The following is a 25,933-nucleotide window of genomic DNA, read 5'->3' as shown; positions in this document are numbered from 1 at the left end:
TGGTATCCCTGTGTCCTGAGGAAGCCCTGGGGGAAGGGGAGGGCTCAGAGCAGTAAGGGAAGGATTTGACCCCTAACCCACACCCCACCTTCTTCCATTTGAGCCTCTGAGCCCAGGCCCTTCCCTGTCCCAAGTCGGGGGCGGGGGGCGGTGGAGCTGGTCACAAGCATGCATAGATAGGCTTGGCCAGTCCATGGAGTGAGGCTGCCGGTCACAGATGGTGTTGAGAGTGCCCAAACTCCAGGGAACAGTTCAAGAGAACAGCAGAAAATTCAGCCCCATAGATCTCTCATTAGCAAGGGCAGAGCCTTAGAACCAGCAGCTCTGTTGGGTGTTTGTGTTAGGAGATCTGGACCAAGCACCCAGAGGTGGTGTTAAACACACCCAGTCCCCCATCATCTGGTCATGCCCCCCTCCCCTGGCTGCCCTTGAAAAGGACAGGGGCCAGAGCCCTTAGAAGCGAGAGAGGACAACACAGGGCTCCCCAATAAAGTGGCACTGCTTTTATTTATTGGGGTTTCATGTGTCTTAGAGGAGTCTGCAAGAACACAGGTTCGCCAAATCCCTGATTTAATAAAATCACCAAGGCACCAGCTGTGGCTAAGTTGCTGGTACCAGATGTTTCCTCCCCCACTTTCCCAGGAGTCACGATGGAGAAAGTTGGGGGAAAGGTACCACCTTCTACAGGATAAGGACGAAGCAAGCCCCTTACCCTAGTGTTCAGGGCACTTCCTGTCCCAGCCTCAGCTGAACGCCTCAGTCTCGGCCACCCACATGCTCCCTTACCCCCCCCCCCCATCACCACATGGTTCTACTTCAGATTTTGAGGCCTCTGCCTCTGGAAGCTGGTGAGACCCTGAGGGGATCTGGGTCAGGTCAACTAAAAGTGGAAAGGGGTCTCCTGGCCTTGGCACGGGAGGCACTGGCCTGAGAAACAGGAAGGACGGAAGGGCATGTCTTGAGATCAGGCAGGAAGGGATTTCATGAGACTAGGAGGAGGCCAGGCACTGGGGCGGGGGGCGGGGATGCCCCTCTGGGATCAGTGTGATGGCATTGCCAGGGAAGGGACTGGAGGCAAAGCACATTCCTCCTCTGCATCCATGTCTGTCTGCAGGACCAGCCCCGACAAAGAGTGCCAACATTTGCTGAGTTCAGCAAACAACTCTGAGGGCTTCCTGCGAGTCCTGAATCCCACCCCCCACCCCCACCCCGACACATACACAGCCGTTTAGAGAGGTGACGGGCGCTGGAGAATGAGGTGGTCAGCACAGGGCTGGGGGGGGGGCAGGTGGTTTGCTCCTTCATCCTCTGGCCTTCTTGCCCCTCCCCAGGAAAGCCCCTTCCCCCACTTTCTCTCAGCTCCAGGCTGACAACCCTTCCTGAAACCTAAAAGGGTGACCCAGAGAGCCCAGCGGCACTGAGGCCCAGAGCTCTTTCCCCATTGCCGTCGCTGATCCTCACAGCTGCCCCGTGAGGTAGGCAGAGGCTGCCACCCCCCCCCACCCCCGGCAAGGGGCGACAGCTCCGGGCAGCCAGTCCTCCGCTCCTGCAGATCTGCCCTGGACGCGCTCTGTGTTCCCGCGCGTCCCGTCTCTGGGGCCGCAGGCTCGTGACCCCCCCTCCATTTCCCAGCTGCCTCCAGCATGGGGGCAGCCTCCAGAGCTGCAGAAGATGCCGGAGCTGGGGGGCTGGGAAGGGGATCCCCCCAGCCCAGCCGCCCCTCCGTGGGATCGCGTGCACCCACGGCAGAGACACGGACATGCCCACGAGCCCCGTCCCCCAGGGACACCGTGTGTGCCCGCGGGTGCTTCTCCCCTGCACGGCGGTGTGCTTGCCGAGACAAGAGCCGGCAGGGCCAGGGGTGCAGGGCACGGCCTCACCAGCCCCCCGCCCCGGCTTCCCTGAGTGCTCCCCTCTCCTGTCCACGATGGGACAGGCGGGGGCCGCCAGCTAAGGCGACGCTTCACCGGCAGACATCCTGGGCCCCGCGGCTGCGGGAGGCCAGCCACGGGGCACGGCCTCCTGGGGTCCTCGGGTAGAAATCATCTGGGACCTCATGGGTGCTGGAGCCGGCAGGCGGGCAGGCCTAGATGAGTCTCTCCTCCGGTGGCACCTTGAGGACACTGTCCATCTCCAGCCGGGCTCCGGCCACCTCCTGCTGGCTGGGGCTGTAGGTGCCCTCGGACTGGCGGCGCTTCCTGGCTGCCAGGACCCCTGACAGGAGGCCCAGGAGGAGGAGGAGGAGACAGGCGCAGGCCGCGGGCACGGCCACCTCCAGCAGCGGGAAGGGCAGGGACAGCGGCAGGCCCTTCTGCGAGAGATGCGGTAATGAGGGCTGGGGCTGCGGGGTCCGTGCCTGGGTGGGCGGGCGGGGGAGGGGGGGTGGTACCTAAACTTCACAATGGTCTAATGAACGGGGGTGGGGGTCCTCCCTCGCTCCCGGGAGGGAGGACAGGAATCTTTGCTTTATTCTGTTTACCAGTAAATTCCAAGTGCCCAGAGCAGGACCTGCCTGGTAGCACTCGGTAAGGAGTAAAGGAGAAAACAGATGCTTTGCCCAGATTCCCCAGACACGTGACCAGCAAGCCAGGACTGGCAGTCTCCTCCGTCTGCCCCCAGGGCCCATGCCATGCCCACGCCACCATCCTTCAGCCTTAAATTCTAGCCGCAGGCCCTTCCTTCCCTGGCCAAATTGGGCCCTGCCACCCAGCCTCCCTGCAGTAAACTCATCCAGCCTGAGGCGGTGGGGACTTGATCTCTCCCCATCCCAAAGGGTGGTCTGGTTTCTTAGTGGCTGTGGAGACCACGCTTAACCCCAGTGGGAGGCCTCTCAGGCAGCAGTAGGTAGGAGAGGCTCCCCAGGCAGGTGGCCTGTACAGGGCAGGAGCGGAGGCGGGGTCGCGTAGCTAAGGGTGAGCTCAGAATCCACCAGGGTCTGCCCGGCGAGGGAGACTGAGACCAGGCTTTGGGGAGCCCAGGAAACCTCTCCATCTCCAGTCACAGAACTAGGATGCCCCCATCAAAGGCCTGGCACTTCGAAGCCCCCAAATCACAGAATTCCTAGCTTCCAGAGCCCGAGGGTCTCAGACTCACCGGCCCTCCCTCTGCCTGTGAAGCCTCTCGGCCCACTGGGACCTGGGTCCCAAGTCCCAGTACCCAGCCCTGAAGGAGGAAAGGTATCCAGGGCTGGAGAGAAAAGTTCATACCAGCTCGGAATGGGCCATCCCCAGCCTCCACCCCTGGATACTTCTGGGAGAGCTGTAAAGCCATTTCCTCCCTTGGCCCTGTGAGGAGGGCTGGGGCGCGGGGCGGGGGGCCAGAGGCTGTAAAGTTCAACTTGAAAGGAAACATTCCCCAGAAGCAGAAGGGATTTGCGGGTTTATGACCGGGGCTGCCAGAAGCCTGTGGAGATCAAGGCTCCTCCCCAGGCTTCCCACCAGCACCCAGGTGGGCTCACTGCCCACTGGGCCTGTGGTGCCGGTTCCGCCCCTTGGTGGGAAGGGGGGTCAGGGGGAGGTTCAAGCTCAAGCTACCTGCTGGCCCCCATCAATTGGGCCCCTGCTCAGCTGAGCCTCCCTGGCTGCTCTGGCTCAGAATCGCGGCCTCTCCAAATCTTCCTACTCTAGAATCCTGGCCCACAAACCACTGGAGATTACAGGCTCTTGTATCCACCAGCCGAAATCCCAGAATTCCAGGATCCTCTGGGTCCTGAGTCCTGGTCCCAGAGAGGACTTGGCAGAGCCCAACTGTTTCACTGAGAGATGGTGGGGCCTCCCGGGCTCGCCCTGAGTCTCCTTCCCTACTACTCCCCACCCCACGACAGGGCTGGTCCAGGAAAACAGCACCACAAGGGCTTTAGGGGCCCCCCAGCCCCAAAATCATCTCACGAAAGTCCAAAACAGGGCACTCGCCAAGCCCCCCTGGCATCACTCACCACCACTTCACAGAACTGGCCTGAGAACCTGGCACTGCAGATACATTCATAGAGCCCACCAGCAGCCCGGCAGGTGCCGCCGTTCAAGCAGGGGTTGGCCTCACAGGGGACCGGACACCTGGGAAGCACAGAAGGCGAGGCTCGGAAAGCTGCTCCCTCCTGTGCGGCCTCTTGTTCCCCCATCTGCTTCAGCTTCTCAACCCCCCCCCCCCCCAAACACACAGGTGTCCTTCCACGGTCACCATGCATGGTCCCCGCCCGGCAGGGCTCTGCTGGCTGACTGAGGCCGACTGTGACCTCCACCACCACCCGCCCCTTGCCCCAGCATTCATGACAGACAATGGCCCGCCCAGTCAGAAGTGCCGGGGAGGCTGTGTGAGGGCAGCTGCCTGGGGATGGGGACGCCCTCTCTCCGCAGTGGGCCCAGAACCTGCCCGTTTACAGGCTCCCTGGGCAGTCCCGATGCAGGTGGGCTGAGGATGAGGCTCTCAGAACCACCACCAGGCAGCCACCTCCCCCCCGGGGACGGCGTAACAGAGGATGGCCTTGGGAACCCCGGGAGGAAAGAACTTAAGCGACAGAGGTGGGCTGTCTGGCACTGTGGGCATGGTGAGGGCTGAGAAGGTGAGCAAGGATCCACACCCCACCCTGCCTGTCCTAACTGGAGGGGACCCAGGACGCCCCCGGCTGGGTCCCAGGCCCACCTCTGGCCAGCAAAGCCCCCCCGGCAGCTGCAGTTGGCCCCCTGGGGCCCACCCTCACAGGGGCCACCGTTGAGGCAGGTGAAGTTCAGGCTGCATTCCTCCGGCAGGACAGGCAACCTGGGGAGAAAGCACAAAGGTTGCACCATGGACAGCAGGCTGGGGACCTGGCCTGGCCCCCCGCTCCTGGGGCTACCACTGGCCACCTGAGCTGTGGGATTCAGGGCCCACCTGCCATGGACCCTGATAGCGTTCATGGAAGTGGCATCTGAGGTGGAAGGGAGGGGGCTCCAGCCCCACCCCCAACAAGGTGTACAACCTCCAGAGCCTGGATGGGACCGGCTCCCCAGGCTCAGAGGCCTTTGAGAAGCTGATGAATGTCAGGACTCTCCTTGGAACACAAGCATGTTCCTAAACATAAAACTTGGGCCTGACATTCCTCCTGGGGGTGGCGGAGTCACGCCTCTGCCAGACAACCCTCCAAAAGCTTGGCTCCAAAGGGAGCGGGGAGTCAAAACCAGACTGAAAAGGGGGAGCATCAAAGCCTCCACCCGGCTCACTCTGGCCCCGCCATCTTCACGGGACTAATGGGGATGAGCATGGGTGGCGGGCGGCCAGGCAGGGAAGCCTCCAGGTTTGCTTCCAAATCTAGCTCTGGGATCCCCCATCCCCTACCCCCCACTCCCAGACAAGAGCGTCATTGATCTCAAATTCAAACTTATCTGGGTTTTATCTGGCAACGCTAGGGGACTGTCGTTCCCGTTTCACAGACGAGGGCACGGAGGCTCAGAGAAGGGAAGTGGCTGGTCCACAGAACCAGAGCTGCGGCTGTGGAGCCCGTGGACTTGGGTGCCCCCCCCAGCCCCCCGCCCCTGCCCCGGGAACCCACCGGGCCCCTGGGGCCCCGGCCGCCCCGGCCGTCCGCACCTGCAGCGCGGGCCCGCGAAGCCAGGCGGGCAGCGACACTCGAAGCGGCCGTCGGGGCGTGAGTGGCAGCGGCCGCGAGCACAGGGGGCCGAGCGACACGGGTCGGCGCGGGCCTCGCAGCGCGGGCCCTCCCAGCCCGGGCCGCAGGCGCAGGCGAAGGCGTCGAAGAGGTCGCGGCAGGCGCCGCCGTGCAGGCAGGGCGACGGGACACACACGCGCGCGCCGCGGCAGCCGAGGCGTGGGGCGGGCGCCCCGGGCCAGGCCGAGAAGTGCTCTCGGGAGCCGGGGGCCGCGCCGGGTCGCGGGCGCGCCAGGGGCAGTGGGAGGCCGCCGACGGCCACGCGACCCAGGCAGCCGGTGAAGTTCTCGGCCAGCAGCACGCGCGCGGCGCCGGGGCCGCGCAGGAAGCCCAGGTCGCCGGCCAGGCCGCGCAGCGCCACGGGCGCCGACGCCCCGTCCAGCCAGAGCAGCCAGCGCGACGCGGCGGCCACCGGGCGCTCCATGGCCAGGCGCACGCGGTGCCAGGCGCCGTCGGCCACGCGCGGCCCCCACGCCGGCAGCACCGCCCCGGGCAGGCCAGGGCCGCTGCGCACGCCGGCCGCCAGCGAGCCGTTGCGCACCGCCAGCCAGACGGCCGCGTGGGCGCCCGCGGTGGCGCGCAGCAGCCCGGCCTCGGAGTCGCGCGTGCGGAAGGCCAGCGACAGGCCGCTGAGCGACAGCCCCGACGACGCGTTGTGCCCCCTGAAGGCGGCCGCCGGGCCCTCGCGGAACGTGGCTTCGGCCACACCTGCGGGGAGAGGGAAAGTCGGGGAAGGGCCCACGGGCGCCCACCCCCGGGCCGAGCCCGCGGGTGACACACCTGCCACCCGCACGGCCCCCGCCCATCTCGAGGGGGGCACGCCCACCCACCCATCATTCCATGCCGGGAACCATCGCCCCACCGCCGTGGCTTCCACCGCTCCCAATTCCCTACCTCCGAGAACCAGCTTCGGCGGCGCTGGGGAGACCCACCCTACCCTCCAGGTCACAGACCAGGCAATAATAAGGCCTCTGCCCCCTTCCCTCCTCAGTGGAGTTGCTCAGTCTCATCACTGAGGCTCATTATTCACTGCAGTCATCTTTCTTAAATGCAGATTTTTAAAATGCTGATCGTGCATTTTAATAAAATGCAGTCACCTTTCTAAAATGCTGATCATGTCCCTCTCCTGCCTAAAACCATCCCACGGCTCCCCACTGCCCTTGGGAAAAAGTTCTGGGCTGCCTGGCCTACCTCTCAAGGCCCCTCCTGGCAACATCTCGACTCCAACACCCGTAACTGTGTTTCAGTTGTCCTTATAAACCCCAGGATCTTTGCATATGCTGTTGCCCCTCCTTAAAATGTCCTCCCCTACGCCCAGTCAGTCTTACTTGTCCTTGGAAACCTGGTGAATGCTGTCTTCCTCCAGAAAACCTGTCCCTCTGGATGCAGTGGCCTACCCACACTGGGGGCTGTTGGCATGCTGGTCCACTGCCTAGGAGCCCTCAGGGCTTAATCCAGCCTGGGTGTCCAGAACCCAGCACGTGGGCTACCGGGAGCACACACTCACAGACAAAGCCACCAGGGACCTCCTCACAGGCGGCAGGCGGGAGGCAGGGCTGGCCAGGACACCACAGCGGCTGAGCACACGTTGGCCCCGTGAAGTTGACAGGGCAGGTGCAGTGGAAGTCATTCCAGGTGACAAGACAAATTCCACCATTGAGACAGGGGTCAGGCTGCAGAAAAATCAGGGCAGGGATTGGCTCAGGCCTGGGGCTAGCATCATCCCACCATAACCATCACTGCAGTGGCTCTTCACTGAGCACCTACTACAGACACATTAACTCCTCCCAAACACACAGAGAGAAAGTCACTATTGTCCCCATTTTACAGATAAAGAAACTGAGGCTCAGAGAGGAGAAGCCACTTGCCTGGCTCATCCAGGCAGGAAATAGAGGAGCCAGAGTTCACACTCAGGCCATTCCAATGCCAAGGCTGGTGCTTTGTCCATGGACCCAAGGACGTCCCTGTCCCCCAAGCAGCTCCTACAGAAAGGCTCAGGCAGTCCTCTGCCTGGGCCTGGGTGTCTGTCTCACACCAAGACTGGGGAGGGAGGGAAGGGGCCCACAGAGGGCAAGAGCAGCTGGGCCAGAGAGATTAATCCTGCTCTGCCACTCTCTACAGTGGGAACTTGGGCAGAGTGCTTCCCCTCCTGCCATTTTCCTCACCAGAAGGCCATGCTAACCCCCAGAGATGCAGGGTAGACCCTGAGAAAGGGAGCCACCCCTTTTCCTGGGGAACTCACACTGCACGTGTCCTCGGAGACACAGCCCATGGTGAGGTTCCAGGACTGCCTGCTGCCCAGCTCGCTGGGCTGGCTTGAGTTCCCCAGCAGTCGCGGAAAGAACGGGAGGTGGAGGTCATTGAGTCTCAGGTCCTGGAGGCAGCCTCGGAAGGGCCCACCCCAGGGCTCGGCATCAGCAGGGAGGAGCCTCCCACCCACGTGCACCTGCTGCCCCAAGCCCTGCAGCTGGTCAGGCCCGAAGCTGAGCGTCACCAGGTGGCGGAGCCCATCATCCCAGCGCCCAGGAAGCACCAGAGTAGGACTGCCCAGCACCTCAGCCTGGATCTGGCCCTCGCTCAGGAATACTGTTAGGCCAGCTACCGAGTCGTTGGCAAGTTGGAACAGCAGGCCAGCGGGTTCCCGAGTACGGAGGAGAAAGGACACGGTGAGGTTGGGGCCTGGCAGCTGGTGCAGCAAGAAGGAGGCAGAGCTCAGGGTGCCCCCCAAGCCAAAGGTGGCAGCAGGAACCTCTGCAGGGAGAGAGAGGGTGTCGGGGTGAGGCCTGTGGGCTAGGGGAAGGCACACTCCCCGCCCCGGGGAGGGGGGCCCACCTGCCTTGCTCCTCACCATCAGCGCAGGTAGGACCACTGTAGGGCCGGGGGCATTTGCAGTGGAAGTGAGCCCACATGTCCACGCAGGCCCCTCCGTGGGCACAGGGTGGAGGCTGACACTGCTCACGGCGCTCGCAGCCCAGGAGGACAGTCTCGCCCAGGTCCTCGGGCAGCAGGAAGTGCCCGTCCACTTGCACGTCCTCGAGGCAGCCTTCAAAGGCTGTGCCACCCAGCTGCGTGGAGCAGAACCTGGCAGGCGTCGGCGCTTCGGAAGCCACGGGAGCTGGGGCCACAGGACCGGAGGCCACACACAGCCGGGCAGGGCAGTCCTCATGCCAGAGCCGCAGCTCCAGGACGGCCGGGCGCAGCGAAACCTCCACTCCGTGCCAGTGGCCATCATTTAAAGCCAGGTCAGGCAGCTTCAGGGTAAGCCCGGTGGTGTTGCCGTGGCTCCAGAGGGTGGCCTGAAGTGTGCCCCCCACCAGTGCCAGCTCCAAGCTGTCCTGGGCGTCAGCGCGAGTGGCCAAGGCACCAGCAGGTAGTGTGGTGCGAAACCTCAGTGCCAGACCCCGGGGGCTGCCAGCTGGCACGGTTGTCTGCACGGGGCTCCCGGCCACCACAGAGAAGGTGGTATTCTGGCCACAGAAATGTCCGTGGGTACCGGGTGGGCAGCGGCAGGCGTAACTGTGCACGGCGGCCTTGAAGATGGGGATGCAGGTGGCAGCCGGTGGGCAAGTGTGGCCCTGGCAGCCGGTGAGCCGCACGGAACAGTCATGCCCACCCCAGGCCTCCGGGCACCTGCAGACGTAGCCTGCCACGGTGTCATCACACGTCCCACCATGGAGGCAGGGCTCCGACAGGCATTCATCCACATCTTCCTGACATGCCAGGCCTTCGGGAGAGACCATGCCAAAGCTCAGCACTCAAGGCAAGAACGAAGCACTCAAGGCAGAGCTTACATGCCTTTTGGGGTGGGGATCTCAGCACCTAGCAACTGAACCAATTCCCAATCCCCAAAGGATTTCTCATGGTCCCCTAAAGTCCCTGGAGGCTGGAATCCAAGATACCCCTTCCTTTCCCATGTTTGGTGGGTCTCTGTCCCCCATGGATTCAATCCCCTAAACACTCGTTGGTCTCCCCTTTTCTCCCACCCCACCTCTGTCTCACCAGCTCACAGGTCCACGGTCTGGCGTCCTCTACTTTGCCTGCCTTCAACCTCTCTACCATCCATCTCCTCAAGTAGCCAGAGGCTTATTTCTAAAGCATCGCCTGGCCAGATTCCCCTGCTGCTTAAGGTCCAATCACTCACTCTGGCACTCAACATCCCTCAGGGGCTGGGCCCTACCAGGCCCTCAAGTCTCAACCCCGCTCCCTCCAGACCTTGAATTGCCTGTTCCCCCAAGCATTTCCTGGAAAACTTTTCCCTGGGGCTTTGCTCATACTGTTTCCTCTGCTTGGAATGCCTTCTCCTCACTTACCCTGCTGGTCAAGCTCCTAGTCATCCTGCAAAGCCCAAATTCAAAGGGCCAGGCCCCTAGGAGGCTTTTTCTCTGATTTCCAACCCCAAGCTCTGTGTCACTCCCAACTGCTTGCCCACTCCCAGACACAGCTCCCCAGAACCCTGTACTGAAATTATCTGTTTACTCAGCTGAGATCTCCTCTGGAGGCCTGAATATGTTCTTGGTGCCCAGCAAAGGATCTGGCATGGCTTTTGTGGACAGAGTGCCAAAATGGAGGAGGGAGTGGGGTATGCATCTAGGCTCCATCCCCCAGTCCCTCTGCCCTAGCACCCCATGCTGACTATGGAGGGGCCACCTCACCCTCCCCTCCAGAAGCTCCCACACCAGGTGCTCTGGCCCCAGCTTGGGTCAAGAGGCCACAGCCCAACCCCAGCTCAGCCAAAGCGTCCACCAAACAACCAAGGCCAGCCCTTCCCACCATACCCCAGCTGGAGGAGCCCAGGCCCAGAGAAGCCACCAGGATTTGGATCCTGACCCCAGTCAGCCCCCAAACCCCACAGCCTCCTTTTGAGGACAGCCGGCCACACCTCATCCTGCCCAAGGCCCCAGCCCTGCATACCTGCCAGGAGCCACAGGCCCCCCAGGAAAGTCCACAGAGCCCACGGCCCCATCGCATTCTCCCACAGATGGCCAAGAGTGGCGGGCGGGTCGTGGGCCGGGGGAGCAGAGCTCCCCGCCTGACCAGCCGCCTCCTTCGGAACCGGCTCAGGAATGCCAGGCACTGGCCTCCCCCAGGCCGGCACGACCCAAAGGGAGGATGGGGGTGGACGGCGGCAAGGAGCCCAGCCCTACGGTCGGGGTTCCCCTCCCGGGCCCTGACCTCAGATCTGACCTCCCTGTCACCCATCAGCTGAGCTCAGCTGGGGGAGGAGCTGGGCTCTGGCTGACACTGGTGAACCGCAGGGAGTGACACCCCCTCTCTCAAGCCTCCGTTACTTCATCTGTAAGAACCCTACCTCGTAGGGGTGCAGTGAGGAGGGAACGAAATGCACAGAAAGGCTCTTCAGGGGCAGCGCACGCCGTGCTGGGCCCGCCGTGGTGCCTGCAAGACCACGCTCCCAGGCAGGACTCAGGGGGTCTCAGCCCACGGGGGCAGACGATGGGCTTTCCGGGCGGCCACCCCAGGGCGGGGGCCGCTGAGCCCAGCATGTCTGGGCCGCTGAGGTGGGAGGGAGGGTGGTGATCGCCACCTCCTTGCTCTGGGGGGCGGGGGGGGAGCCAGTGCCCAGGAAGCCTGCCAGGGAGAGGAGCCTGTGTGCCCAAGCAGGAATGCGGGCGGGCACGGGGGAAGTGTCACACGCATTCCAGAGGGGGCAGGGACACTCGAGGAGGATGTGACGAGTTCTTTGGGCTCACCAGCGTCCGTGGAAGGGTGTCTGCGTGTCTACGCATCTGCTGTGCCCAAGGCAGGGAGAGGCTTTCTGCAACCCAACTCCTGTCCCATAAGCCCCAGCTCCTAGAGGTCAAGCTCACCCTTCTGTGATGCCCCCATTTACCTCTTCTGTCCTCTCCCCGCAGGCCCCTCAGCCTCTGCCGGGCCCTTGGATGTCAGGTGCTTAGGGTTCTCTTTGCCCATCACTCCACACATTCTCCTGGACAGTCTTGGCCACCCGTGGCCCCAGCTGCCAGGACTGCACTCCTGAACCCCGGTCTCTGGCTTTTCCTGGGCGCCAGACCCTGGACCACCAGCCCCCACCCTGGCTCCTCCCTGTGGGTGCTCCGCAGACACTTGGACTCAGTATGAGCAAGTACGGACACCCAGCATCACCCAGGGCAGAAGCATCACTGACACCTCCCGCTCGTACCTGGACTAACCCACAGGGCCTCCAGAGTTTCCCCCCTAAATAGTGCTCAACTCACTTAGTTCCCTCCACTTTCATCTCCAAAGCCCGGGTCCCTGCTCAGCCCCTCTTAGCTGTCACCCGAACGAGCACACCCACCTCCTTCCTGCTCTCCTCATCCCCATCAATCCAGCCTCCACGCATCAGCCGGAGGAAGCTTCTCACCCCAGGCCCACTGACTCTGCCCTTGCCCTGCCCCAGTGCCCATCCCGCCCCACCCCCCCGCACCTGTGTAGCCATCTGGACAGTGGCACCGGAAGCTGTTGGGCAGGTCCTGGCAGCGGCCTTCGTTGAGGCATGGCTGTGAGGCACACTCGTCCACATCCACGCCACATTCGTCCCCTGCAAGAGGGCCAGCCGGGGTTCCCACCTGGGCCCTCAGAACCAGACTGGAGCTGGAAGGGCCCGTTTTAGAGCTATGGAGACTGAGGCCCAGCGAGACGTGCTGACTCAGGCGGGTGGCACAAATGTGGCAGGGCCAGGCCTCAAGCAGAGCCCTGGCATCCCTCCCCCCACATCCACACCCTGGTGGACCTGCTTCCCTGGAAGGGTGGAAGGAGACTCACCCTCAAAGCCCGGGGGACAACGGCACAGGAAGCCGGCAGCGTGGCGGAAGCTGAAGGTGCCGGGGAAGGTGGCCCGGTCGCCTCCGTAGAGCGCTGGGTCCGAGCGCTGCAGGCACTGCCCCCCATGCTGGCAGGGGCCCGACTCGCACTCATCCTCATCCACCTCGCACTGCTGGCCGCTGTAGCCTGGGGGCACGCGCACGTGGGTAGCAGGTCACACGGGGTCCCCGGGCAGCCCCCCTCCACTGCGGCCAGGCTGGAACGACAGCTCAGAATATGCTCACCGATATGGTGAGGGACGGATGCACCGAGGACGGTAGGAATGACCATGGCACCTTCATCAGTGTGCTATTACTATTATTGCTAGTACTACTGAGCACTTTGCATGTGTCAAGGTTTCACGGGCTTTACACCTTTACCCTCCTCGCAACAACGCCAGGAGCAGGGGCTACGATCAGCCCTATTTTGCAGATCCCCGCAAAAGTGAAGTTCAGAGAAGTTGCAGCTACACGCACATGCTCTGAGGGCAGGTGAGCCCCGCGCACATCTCCCCGCCGCCCCAGACTGCGCCCATAAGGAGCAGACACACACACACATGCGCGCGCGCACACACCTGGCCAAAAGAGGGAGAGGAAACACGCACGTGCACGCGCACACGCACACACCTGGCCAGCAGAGGCAGCGGAACACGCACGCGCATGCGCACACGCACACACCAGGCCGGCAGAGGGAGCAGAAACACGCACGCGCACACGCACACGCACACACCTGGCCGGCAGAGGCAGCAGAACACGCACGCGCATGCGCACACGCACACACCAGGCCAACAGAGGCAGCGGAACACGCACGCGCACGCGCACACGCACACACCAGGCCAGCAGAGGGAGCGGAAACACGCACGCGCACACGCACACGCACACACCTGGCCGGCAGAGGGAGCGGAAACACGCACGCGCACACGCACACACCTGGCCGGCAGAGGCAGCGGAACACGCACGCGCATGCGCACACGCACACACCAGGCCAACAGAGGCAGCGGAACACGCACGCGCACGCGCACACGCACACACCTGGCCGGCAGAGGGAGCGGAAACACGCACGCGCACGCGCACACGCACACACCAGGCCAGCAGAGGCAGCGGAACACGCACGCGCACGCGCACACGCACACACCTGGCCGGCAGAGGCAGCGGAACACGCACGCGCATGCGCACACACACACACCAGGCCAGCAGAGGGAGCGGAAACACGCACGCACACACGCACACGCACACACCTGGCCAGCAGAGGCAGCGGAGCACGCACGCGCATGCGCGCACACACACACACCAGGCCAGCAGAGGGAGCGGAAACACGCACGCGCACACGCACACGCACACACCTGGCCAGCAGAGGCAGCGGAAGCTCCCGAGGCCCTCGAGGCAGGACGCGTTGTTCGCGCAGGGCGCCGACGCGCACTCTAGCACCTCCTGCTCGCAGCGCGCGCCCTCGTAGCCCGTGTCCGCGCAGTCGCACCGGAACCTGGAGCGGGGCGCGGGGCGCCGGCTGAGCACGCCCGAGTCTCCACCTGCCCCCCCGCCCCGGGCTGCCGCCCGCTCACCCAGCTCACCCGTTGACCAGGTCGTGGCACTGGCCCCCGTGCGCGCACGGCTGGCTCTGGCACTCGTCCAGGTCCAGCTGGCACCTGGTGCCCCCGTAGCCCGGCGCGCACACGCAGCGGTAGGAGCCCACGCCGTCCAGGCACGAGCCCCCGTGCAGACAGGGCGCCGAGGCACACTCGTCCACCTCCGCCTCGCACGTCACCCCTGGACAGGGCCGGAGACACAGACAGACAGATGGACACCCAGAGGGAGGACGAAAGAGGCTCAGGCAGGCCGACCCGAAACCAGCTTCAGACGGCTACAAGGAGCGGAAACCCGAAGATGCCGAGAGAATCCGTCGGTCCATTCGTCCAGAGCAGGTATTTCTTGAGCCGGCAACGGCAATGGGGTAGAGACCAGACAGCCGTCCCTCCCTCCCTGAGCTCTCAGCAGTGTAGCTGGGGAGACCGGGATTAGGTCAGTATCACATAGATGCGGACTGATTTTTAATTGTGATAAGCTCAACAATGGGAGCGAAGTGGATCCCCTAAAAGCCAGACCCAAGGTTCTGGCCTGGGGAACTGGAGTCAGGGAAGACTTCTTGGAAGAAGAGCCTTTTGAAAGATGAGTAAGCATTCAGTAGATTGGGATGGGGCTGTGCCAGCATTTGGCTTCCAGGCTGGGGAACTGGTCCAGAGCAGCTTGGGGCAGGGACATGGTGCCCTCAGAAAGGGGAGCGTGGAGGGTCAAGAGCAAAGGAGAGAGCAGAGGAGGTGAGGCAGGGCTGGGGGCTGTGGTGGCCTCAGGGGCCCCAATCTGGGCTTATCCTAAGAGTTGGAAGCAGCTGAGTTACACGATTCTGTCTACACTGTGGAAGACTCACTCTGCCAGCTTTGAAGAGAGTGTAGAGAGGGATTCCGTTGGGGAGGGACAGGCCCCAGCGAGAAACCAGCTCCTCCTGGTTTCCCCTGCACCTTCTTGCTTCTAAAACCCCAAGTCCGGGGAAGCCCCTCAGCCCTGGGCGCAACTGAGACAGTTGGGCGGCCCGCAGGGGAAGAGATGTGTGCAGATGAAGGGAGATGGAGAATCTCAGGGTTTGGGGATGTACTGCCTGAGTTCATCCGGGGACCCACATGTTACGGCGGACTCCAGAGGCCCTGCCCCTGCCCCCTATGTGGGGTTGGTCCTGGGGGGCCAGAGACCCAGCTGGCTCCAGCTGGAACCTGCCCCCTTCCCAGCTCAGTGAGCACAAAACACAGCCCCTCCTTCCTGTGACCCCTCACTCCTCCCGCCCCAGGCCCACTCCCACCCTCTGTGCCAGGGGGAGCCAGGCCCTGGCCGCCTGGAATCCCAACCTCCCCCGCCTGGCTCCGAACGGAAGGAGGAGAAGAGCAATGAGTCATGGCTGACTCTGCCCCCGCTCACATCCGCAACTCACCCAGAAAGTGTGACCCAGGGCGCCCGGGCACATCTGGCGCACTCACCTGCTGGCACTCACACATCTCTGTTCCCACAGATGCACTCAGGGAGCGCAGACACCCGCAGATAGAGACACACACAGGCCCTTTGCCTGGCCTCCCTCACACACACACAACTAACACTCCAGACACCGAGACTCTCAAATGGTGAGAAGGATACGGGGGACCGTCTCCAGAGTCCGTTCCAAAGTGCCGAGATCCATCTCTTCACTATAAGCTCCCTCCCCTGGGGCCCAGCCCCCCTCCCCACCCCCACCCCCCAGTGTGCAACCCTTGCTCTGAGGTGACCTCAAACTGCCTTCCGCCCTCAGAGCAGAGTTGTCTGAATTCAGGGTTGAACTAGAACCAGGAGTGTTTATACTGCAGTGCTCCCCACTGCCCTGGATGTAGCCTCTCCCAGACCTGTGCCCAGCTACCCCCTCTCCTTCCTGGCTTCTGGACAGTCGCTCCGGGATGCTCCTGATTACAGCGTGGATGGGACTGGGACAGGGCCATACTCTGGAGGAGAGAACCGGCATGTACGCATGCCAGTCTGTGTTCTGAGCCCTTGAATACTTGTGTATACATTATCCACCCGCTTGAGACAGCAGGGATCACTGGGGTACATTCACGTTACAGTTTGAACAAGACCACCCGTGTCTCTCTGCTGGAGCTTTAGGGGCTACCCAGAGGGGAAGAGGGTCCACCTTACAACCTGAACCGTACCAGGGGTGTCCATTCTCTAGAACCATCAGATGAGCCAGACGGCGTCTACACTACAGCCTGACACAGGTCTGGAGTGAGTAGATGCTAGAAGGACTGTCTAGACGTGTCCTCATTAAAGCCAAACCGGGCGTACTTGCACTCTGGTCCCACCAGAGATGCCTGGGGGTGTCTGCACCCCCAGCACCAAACTGAACTCCAGAAGGGACTGAAGTAACCTCTGTCCAGTGTCTGTTAAATGTCAGGCACCAGGCGCACTCACACGCTCATACTGTCATCCAGAGCTGCCAGGTTAGCTCGAGAAGCATCCATTCTGTAGCAAGACCCAGAGCAGAATGCCCTGGAGCTTCCAGGGTGTCTGGGGGTGTCTCTGTACTAAAGTCAAAGCTGAATGTGTGATTTTACACCCTGAGCCACTGATGGGATGGACATTACGGGCCTCCTGCCAGGACGTGAGGCCATTACCTGCATAACCAAGGGGACAGCGGCACTCATAGCGATCAGCCAGGTTGTGGCAGGTGGCCCCGTGGCGGCAGGGCCGGGATGCACACTCATCGATGTCCAGCTCGCAGCGTGGGCCCTGGAACCCGGGCACGCAGTAGCAGCGAAAGCCGTTGGGGTCTGGACCCTGGGGCACGCACAGAGCGCCGTGGTGGCACGGCTGGGTGGCACAGCCCTGGGGCTCCGTGGGCCCACAGGTGTAGCCACCATTCTCCATAGCCTGGCACTCGGTCCCTGGAGCGCACGGGGCTGAGGCACAGACACTTGGGGTCTCCGAAGGCACCGTTCCTGTAAAGAGAGAAAATGGACTGGGCAGGGTGGACCAGGACGTTTCCCTCCCCACCCTCGGGCCCACTCCAGACCCCAGAGCCAGAAAGCAGCATGGGCCTGTCTGTATTCAGGAGGATGGAAGGAAGGCCAGGGGCTCTGCAAGCCATATCCCCACAACCCATGCACAACTACAGCCGGAGCTGAGACTGGTTCAGGAGAGTCTCCATGAAGAGGAATGGGACCCGGATGTTTGCGCCCCCCCCGCCCCCCATGCCCCAGTAGGATTAGAGGACAGACTCTCTCTGACCCTGGGAGCTTTGCTCTCTGCTGGGTCATCCCCTCCCAGCAGAGCCCCTTTGGGGCAGGCACTGTCATGCCCATTTTATAAGAGAGCAAATTGAGGCTCAAGCAAGAAAGTGAAGACTTTTTTTTAAGATTTATTTATTTATTGGGGTGTCTGGGCGGCTCAGTCATTGGGCATCTGCCTTCAGTTCAGGTCATGATCCCAGGGTCCTGGGATGGAGCCTCACGTCGGGCTCCCTGCTCCACGGGAAGCCTGCTTCTCCCTCTCCCACTCCCCCTGTTCCCTTTCTCGCTGTGTCTCTCTCTGTCAAATAAATAAATAAAAGCTTTAAAAAAAAAAAAGATGTATTTATTTCACAGAGAGAGAGAGAGAGGACCAGCAGGGAGTGAGAGAGGGAGAAGCAGACTCCCTGCTGAGCAGGGACCCCCCCTATGCCGGGCTCCATCCCAGGACCCTGGGATCATGACCAGAGCGGGGGGCAGATGCTTAACCGACTGAGCCACCCGGGCGTCCTGAGAGTGAAGACTCTTGCCTGAGGTCTCATGGCAAGTTAACACTGGGACAGCCTTCAAGCCTATCACATGTTTCAGCTCTCCCCCATCCGCCCAGAGAGGGGGGTCTCCTCTGGGTGTCCCCTTCTGCAGCTCCGTTTCCTCCTCCGGGGTGGGGGGGCTCCTCCCCTGTCCCCTCCACCTCTCCTGCTAGGGGTCTGGCAACTCCATCCCCGGGTGAAACCGGAGATGGAGGACTTCAAAGGCAGGGGCTGGGAGCTGGGCCCCCCTCCCTGTCCTGCCTCCCAGCCGCCTCGGGCCTAGAAACCTCTCTGGGAATCCCTGGCCCTCACGGTATCCCCGGCCTCAGCAATTGCCTGACCAGCTGGCCTGGCCAAGGTCACAGGGTGCAGGGCAGGTGTTGAGACCTGCTGACTGACAGCTGGCTCAGGCCAGTGCCGCCACCACCACGCTAGAGGGTCACCTGCCAGTCTGGAAGCCAAGCCTCGGGGAGGGCCAGCCCCCTCCCCTCCTGAGAGCCTGGAGCGCTGGTTAAGAACTTAGGCTTTGAGGTACAACTACCCTGGGCTCAGATCCCTGCTCAGTTACTGGCTCTGAGACCTTGAGCAGGTCATTTCTCCGACTGAGCCTCTGTCTCACACGGGAGAGGGGATGGTAACAGGGCAGGCCTCATGTGGGAGGATTCAAAGCCTCAGGTACTGCCATTGGCCACTTGCAGGTCCTCAGTAAGGGCTGGGGGAGGGGAACCACCCACGAGCAGGAGGCACCCCCAACCTGGGGCTCTGCGAGGCGCCCCTCCCCTGCCCATGTTGTCATCCAGACACTACCCAGGCCCAGAACAGCTTCAGGCCCTGCACCTCCCTTCCCCCACCTTGGTGAAGACCCCCAGATAAGGCTCAGCGTCATCCACATTCCACCAGGCAGGGCCGTCCACTGGCCGACCCCCCCCCCCCTCCCAGCCGGGGCCCAGCAGGACGGAGGACAGGGATATGGAGACACAGACCTCGGCCCCAGGGAGAGAACCTGATTGCCACCAACGAGTGCCCAGAGCACCTGGTACAGCTGGGGCATGCGCTCACTCACTCCCCGACTGGGGGCCCCGGCACCCAGCCGGGGCTAGGCACATTGCAAGGGGGCAGAAGGTCTGAAACACTGTAAGGCCAAGATGACCCGTAGGGCTCTAGTGTCCACAGCCCCTCTCTGACCACAGTTCCCTCCCCAGCTCAGGGCCTCCATCCCAGCCCCCTCTCCCAAGCCTGGTCATGTAGGAGAGGGCCAAGGCATCTGGGCCTCTCGGAGGGGCTTCTGGGCAGCTCATCTTTCTTTTTCCCACCCCAGCCACTGTGGCTGATCTGTTTAGAGCCACATCCTTTAGGGCTAGATGGCCAGATGAGGGTGGGAAGATAGTCTGATGGAGGTGGGAAGGTAGTCTGATGGGGGTGGGAAGATAGTCTGATGGGGGTGGGAGTGGATCGAGCTCTCTTAGGAAGGGACAGAGGTTTGGGCATCAGAAAGGCCTGGCTTCTGGAGTTCAAACAGTGCCACCTCATGGGGTGCTGTGAGGAGCCACTGAGGGGACAGGAGTGAAGGCCTGGCACCCAGTGAGCTTTCATGAAGGGCTGTGGCCATTTTGATCAGGGTCCCTCAACCCAGCACAGCCCAGGACCGCAAGACAATAACCATAGCCTCCACTCTGAGGAGCCCTGGCTGCCGGGTCCTGCACCAGGCGGCCCTTCATTTAATGCCAACAAGGCACTGCTCATCTGTGTGGCCTAAGTGACCCCCACCCGAATCTGGGGCTTTGCCCCCAGTTCAGAGCCTTCCATTTCAGAGCAGGTGAGACCAGGCTGGGGAGACAGGGCATGGGGGAAATGGGCCAGGCGCTGCATCGCCATGGGAGCAGGCGGCCCGTGGCCCTATACGCCGGCAGCCCACAGAGTCCAGCAGCAGGGGAGGAAGGGGCTCCTGCAGTCAGAGCCAGGCGGAGAGGGAGGGAGCTCCCTATCCCAAGAGGCACACAGTAGCACCAAAAGCCTGGATGGGAGAGACAACCCTCTTTCTTGTGTACTCCCAATTCTCTTCATGTTTACCTTAGGAGATGGGTAGTGCTATTATTCCTGTTCTACAGCTGAGGGAAGGGAGGCTCAGACATGAGGGGACCTCACTGTCCCACAGCCTGTGAGGGGCTGGAATCCAGACCCAGGTCTCGCTACTCCAGAGCCTTCACCCCTGGGTTTCTTGAACCCCGGGCTTGTATTAAGAATACAGATTTCTGGGGCATCTGGGTGGCACAATCGGTTGAGCGTCCGACTCTTGGTTTCAGCTCAGGTCATGATCTCAGGGTCATAAGATCGAGCCCCGCGTGTCATCGGGCTCCACGCTCAGGGGGAGTCTGCTTAAGATTCCTCCTACCCTCTAAAATAAATAAATAAATAAATCTTTAAAAAGAAAAGAAAGAAAAGCAAGGAAGGACGAATACAGATTTCTGGCCCCCCACTCCAGACCTAGAGATTCAGAGCTGTCGGGCCTGGGCCCGGAGAATCTGCACTGCAGCATGCTCCCTGGGGAATCCTTTGCACCTGGAGGCCTGGGAACCGCTGGCCTCAGTCCTCTGTCGGGCAGGAGTGAGACCAGAAGGCCAGGCTAGCCCTGGGCTGAGAGGCAGGGAGGTGAGGGCAGTAGGGCAGCGGGAGGGGGGGTGGGGGGCCTGGGCCAGGCTGGGGGCGTGGCCTGTTGCCAGGGTGACGAGGGGCCTGTGCTTATCTTTACAAATCCCTCCTGACCTCTCAGGACGACCTGGCAGGGGAGGGATTAACTGACACACGCCCCTCCCCTTCGACCTGCTGCCCCATCCCGGGAAAGGCCCAGATCCCACTGCCGGGAGGGAAATTCTCTCCCCAGAGAGGACGATCTTGCTATGATAACAGCAACTATTTACTGAGTGCGCACTATGGGCACCAGGCCGCGCCACACATCTTGCCTCTGTGATTACATGATTACAATTGATTCAAGCCAGGAAAGGTGGGTGCTGTTTTCTAACTCAGAGAGGTTATAAACTTGCCCCAAATCATCCCTCAAAAGACTAAGAAGCCGGTTATCTCCTCCAGACTTCTGGAAGGTGCACATCTCCCAAAGCATGTGAAATTCCCACTCTGCAAACTCGACATTGCCACCCATGCATTGTCATTTTAATGCATTCCAGCCCAGCCTTCCCCGGGCACTGGAAACGGTCTCTGAAGGTTGGCGCAAGGGTGGAGGTTCCAGGGTGGGCCTGGGCAGAGCGGTCGGTCTTCCCTCTTTAACCAGAACCGGGCTGTTGGCAGTCCCACCGTGCCTTGGGTCCCACTCAGTGCCTAGTAACTCCTACTTGATGTGCACTTATAACAGGCCTCGTGATAACTGCTAACAACTGAGGGGAAGTGTTTACTGAGGGTGAGTTTTGAGAAGCTTCTTGTCTTGACCTGGAAGAAAAAGGATATTTCTAAGAAGTGGCCCGAGATCTTATAAGATGTGGGAGCTTCTGCCATAGGGGCAAACGCTGTTCATCTAATCTCACTAGGCCCCAAGGACAGGAGTGACTACCCACTGCCTCAGAGCCACCAGGAAAGGGCTAAGTTACCCTAACAAGATGGGACAGTTTGGAATACTCTTCCACAAAAATGTTTACGCCCCCCCTCCAGGATAAAAGAGGGGTCGATATCGATAATTTTGGTAACAGTAGTGGTGACAATGACTGACAGGATTCACCGCCCACCCTGTGCCTGGCACTGGCCTATCCCAGTGTTTCCAGACCTCAGTCTCAGAGCCCAAGGCCATGGAGACACTTCCCTGCGGGGGTAAGACAGACCTGGCAAGGCCTTGCCACCCGAACAGGCCGCTTTTATGAGTGGTCTCTGGTCTAAAATGTCCTCAGAAACTGGGGCTTGCAGGCCAAACCTGAGTTGGAGAACCCCTGTGTTTTCCCAGCAAATTCTCGGGACGCCCTCAGAGTTAGCTCGTTGGCCCCCCGAAGGGGCAAAGGCGCAGAGAAGGGACGTGGCTTTCATAGGCTGGTCTACACACTAGCTCTGCGACCCTGGGCAAGTTCCTGACCCTCTCTGGGCCTCGTTTCCTCCTCTGTAAACTGGGGCTGTTAGAGCCGGCCCCGCAGAGCAGTGGGGAGATTCTCAGTCGGTCGTTTGGGGTGCCCAGCTGGCTCGGTGGTAGAGCCTGTGACCCTCATACTCAAGGGTGTGCATTCAAGCCTCATGTACTTAAAAATAAAATCTTTAAGGGGCACCTGGCTGGCTGCATCGGTGGAGCATGTGACTCTTGATCTCAGGGTTGTAAGTTCAAGCCCCATGTCGGGTGTAGAGATTACTTAAAAATGATAAATAAATATTAAAAATCTTTAATAAAAACAACAACAACAACAGCAAAAACCAAAGTCCATCACGTGAGTCCGTTAGCATAGTATCTTCCAGGGGGTGGCTGATGGTGCTATTTATTCATTGACCAACAAACGTTTACTTGGAGCAAACGCTGTCTAGCCAACCAATCCTGGATGCTGGTCCACATGTGTGTGGCACCCCACTCTGTCCCTGCCTCCCTGCCGCCGTCCCACAGCCCTCCCCCTCTCCCCAGGGCTGGTGGGAGGAGGGGCCAGACGCAGGAACGGGAATGGGGCTGCTGCCCTTTGTCAGCCAGGCTCCCGGGCTGTGAGAGCCCAGCATGCCCCATTGTACTCCGAGATGCTTGGTCCTCTCCACAGAAACCAGCTAGGCTTTTGTGGCAGAGTGGGCCCAGGATGGAGGGGCTCAGCTCAGGGCCTGGCAGGCCTGAGTGGCAGAGCCAGGGGCCCAGGGCTTCCAGAAACCCAATCCCCTTGGGGATGGAAATTACTTTTCAAGTGACACCACCGTCCCCAACCCCTCTCCTCCTGGCAGCCAGGCCTCCGGTGCTGGTATCCAGAAGTGCTCACGCCCACGGTGCCCTCACCCCAGCTTTTGAGGATCCCCAGGGAGGGGGCTCCCTGCACAGAAATCATAGTGCGACAGGCTGCCCCTGGGCACCCCAGCAGGTGGGATGGAGATGAGCGTGTCACTCAGCGGCCACTTTTTCTGTGGCGTCCATCTCCTTTGTGTTCACTCTGCCCCACGGTTCACGTGAGCGTGTGTTTGAGAGTGAATGCACACGTCGCTACCCGCACACACCAGTGTGTGTGTATGCGTGTGAGTGCACGTGCCTGTGGACCCCTGTTCACGTGGCGGTGGGGTGTGCCCTTGTGCGTGCCACACCAGCATGCGGGTGTGTGTGTTTGCAGGTGTGAGTGTGCACATGGTAGGGCAGGGGGCAGATAGCAGATCCACACACCAGGATTTCAAGCCCCTCATGGGCAGAGAGCAGGCCCTTGGCTCCTCTCCTGAGCCCCAGATTTGCGTCAGGAGCCCAGCTCCTAAGCCCCCATCCCTGCCTGAGCCTCAGTGTCCTCCACTCTAAAATGGGGTCCTCATCCTCCCCAGGGGCCCTTCAGGGAGGAGGAGATGAAAGCGTTGTGAGCCAGGCCCCATGAATGGGGAGGAGGGCCCCAGGTAGGGGTCTGGGGAAGCCTGACCTCCCACCCTGGGAGTCCGAGGGCTGGGTCTCCCCCCAGCCGGCAGTGAAGTGCAGGCCACTCGCCCTGGTTGGCTCCCTCCTCCAGCAGGAGAGGCGGGGTCAGGGGACTTCCCAGGCCTGGCCCCGTAGCTATAGTGACCAAGACAAAGCGTCCCCCAGACCCCCCAGGAAGAAGTCCAGGCTGCCTGCGCACACGTGAATCCTCTCGGACAAAAGCAAAACCGTTTGGCGAATGGAGTCTGGCTTAGGAAGCCCTTTCAGCTGGGTCTGGAGTGCCGGGGAGGGGACAGCGGTGGACACACGTGCTCCCAAGTGCCTGGCCACCCCCCAGGGGCCCCACAGCACCCCTAGCCCCCAGTGCAGGCAAGGGAACACACACGTGGAGGGGATGAAAGTAGACGCCCCGCTCCCCTGGCCTCCTTCCCCCTCCCCACAGCAATCCACTGGGCTGGGGTCTGCTGCCCCCACCCCGGGTCCCCCTGTCGAGAGCTAAGACACAGTTCAACCCGCTTGACAACTTATGTCCCACAACTTGTGCTAGGACGCAGCCCACCACACCCAGAAAGCCCCAGACAACGACTCACGGCTCACCCGGCTCACAACTTTAAGGCACCCACAGCCCAGCGCACACGGGCAACAGACTCTGGGACGAGGCTCACACTACCTGCAGCTCCCCACGCTCAGGCCTCAGCCCGGGACTTCCCAGCCCCAACACCCCTCCCAGGCCACACCGCCCATCCCACGACCCCTTCACAAAGGCCCCCATGCCACACAGCAACCCCCACGGCCCAGGACACACTCCCCTGCACGCAAGGTGGCCCGCAGAGCACACCCCTCTGCACCCACATCTTGGCCTGTGCCCAGCCCCGCAGTCGGTCCTGGCACCCACACAGACAGCCCCAGGGCCTGGGGTATCTGCTTTGGGAGAGAGACCCTGCCCCAGTCCACCCCCCCCACCCCCACCCCAAGGCTTATGCCCCAACTCACCACCCAGGAGGGTGAGGGCAGGAGCCAAGAGCAGCAACCGCAGCGGGAGAGGGGCCAGGGGCCTGGAGGCCGGGGTCCCAGGCCTGGCCAGCGCCATGGCAGCGCGCTCAGCTCCCGGCTGTGGGAACAGGCGGCCTGGCTGGCTCGGCACCCCCCTCTCCCTCCAACCAGCACTAATGCCGTGGACAGAGGCCCGGCCCCTCCCTCCCTCCCCTCCCGTCTCCTCCCCCACCGCAGGCCCTCCCAGGCTGCTCCTCCGGGAGTGGATTCTAGAGGAGGGGTCTGACCCACCCCATCTCCCCAAGCCCCAGGGCTCCAGACAGGCCTCAGGGGCCCCTGCAAGTCTGACCTGGTCTTCGTGCACCCCCCCACCCCCACCCCCACCCCCACCTTTCAGGTCTTGCTGCCTCAGCCTCCTGGCTGGGGAGGATTTCTCTTCTTTTCCCCAGATGATGCCAACTACTCCCAAGTCCTAGGTTATCCCACCCTGCTGGACACGCCCCCATCTCTTCTCAGCCTGGGCCCCCCTCCCCAGCCCAGGCCTGAGCAGCCAGCAGCCTTCCAGACCTCCTCTCTGTGCAGAAGCCCCAGCCCTTTCCACCCAGCTTGTTTCCTCTCGGTGCTCCCCACCTGAACAAGGTACCCCCACCCTGCAGCCAAAGCCCCCTTCCCCTCCCCACACTCAGCCCACCAGCTCCTGGTGGCTCTTCCTCCTCACTGTCTCTTAATCCCATCCCTCCCCTAGACCTAACAAATGACCCCTCCCAGTGTGGCCCTCGGGTGGCCCCTGGCTCCTTCCACCCTCACCACTCCCTTACCAGCCAAACTGCACCTTTTCCATTTCTCCCCTTTGGCCTAAATCTTTGCCTCTGCCATTTGCAACTCTGGAAACCTCACTGCAATCCAAGGCAGCGCAGTCTACTGAGTGGCAGTTCCGACTAAGCAAACTTTCCCGCTCCCCTGCTGGGAAGTCCTTCTTGTTGTCTAACCTTACAGTCTCTTGCTGCACTTGATGTTTGCTTGCTGCAGGCAAGGGAATGTTGTTTACTGGGGGGGGGGGGGCGGTTCTTTGGGGGACCTGGACGCAGGAATCCAAGCCATCTCAAAGCCACTACAACATCAAACTACCATTTTTTCCTCCCCTGCCCTCAGCTCCAGCTGAAAGGACTTTCTGAAGCTAGCCACTGGCCTCTGCCAATGCACCCCATTTGGTTTAATTCAGTGATCATGGACTCAGGCCACGGAGAACCTGCGCTGAGCTCTGGGATGCGCCCTCACACCCGGAGGGCACAGTCTGGAGAGATGGACCTGAGCCGTGAATGAGGGAGCTCAGGCCGTGCTAGCAGGTCCATGGAAAAGCAGGGAGAAGGGCAGTGGGCATCACACGGCGCATGGGTGCCCCATAGCCACGCTGTGCCACAACCCTGGCAAAGGGAGCCAAAGACCTGGGTGGACCCCTCCTCCACATCCCACGCCATCCCCACCTGGAGTCTTGTTTCCTCTGGGGTGGGAGGTGCTCCTTGGTCTCTGGGACCCTCCTCACTCCCAAACCACCTTTAATTCCCTGCCTCTCACATACCAGGATCTCCCCCCCACCACCAAGC

At 61.8% G+C, this 25,933-nt stretch overlaps 1 protein-coding gene across 1 annotated transcript; it reads right to left on the bottom strand.

Moving 5' to 3' along the window:
* Window positions 1-1,935: 1,935 nt before the first annotated feature.
* On the bottom strand, window positions 1,936-24,426 carry CRB2 (crumbs cell polarity complex component 2). Its single transcript, XM_045882011.2, has 13 exons — window positions 24,330-24,426; window positions 16,626-16,949; window positions 14,010-14,205; window positions 13,782-13,921; window positions 12,401-12,586; window positions 12,063-12,176; window positions 8,490-9,365; window positions 7,884-8,392; window positions 7,149-7,314; window positions 5,563-6,349; window positions 4,639-4,755; window positions 3,935-4,052; window positions 1,936-2,311 (listed from the first exon to the last, which is right to left on the bottom strand). Exons 1-13 carry the CDS (start codon window positions 24,424-24,426, stop codon window positions 2,087-2,089), a joined length of 3,855 nt encoding a protein of 1,284 aa, XP_045737967.2. The 3' UTR covers window positions 1,936-2,086.
* Between the last annotated feature and the right edge of the window lie 1,507 nt (window positions 24,427-25,933).

Source organism: Mirounga angustirostris, unplaced genomic scaffold (assembly GCF_029215605.1).
Source record: "Mirounga angustirostris isolate CCGP_5_RB_7025 unplaced genomic scaffold, mMirAng1.0.hap1 SCAF_15, whole genome shotgun sequence".
NCBI classification, from domain to species: domain Eukaryota; kingdom Metazoa; phylum Chordata; class Mammalia; order Carnivora; family Phocidae; genus Mirounga; species Mirounga angustirostris.
This window is presented reverse-complemented; position numbering and strand designations above follow the sequence as displayed.

Coding starts and splice junctions, on each gene's coding strand:
- CRB2 (XM_045882011.2), bottom strand. CDS start 24,426: ATGGCGCTGGCCAGGCCTGGGACCCCGGCCTCCAGGCCCCTGGCCCCT. Junction 12,177..12,400: donor TTGTCCCCCGGGCTTTGAGG/GTGAGTCTCCTT, acceptor GCCCTCTTGCAG/GGGACGAATGTGGCGTGGAT. Junction 6,350..7,148: donor GGTCCCTGGTGGCTTTGTCT/GTGAGTGTGTGC, acceptor CTCTCCCCGCAG/GTGTGGCCGAAGCCACGTTC.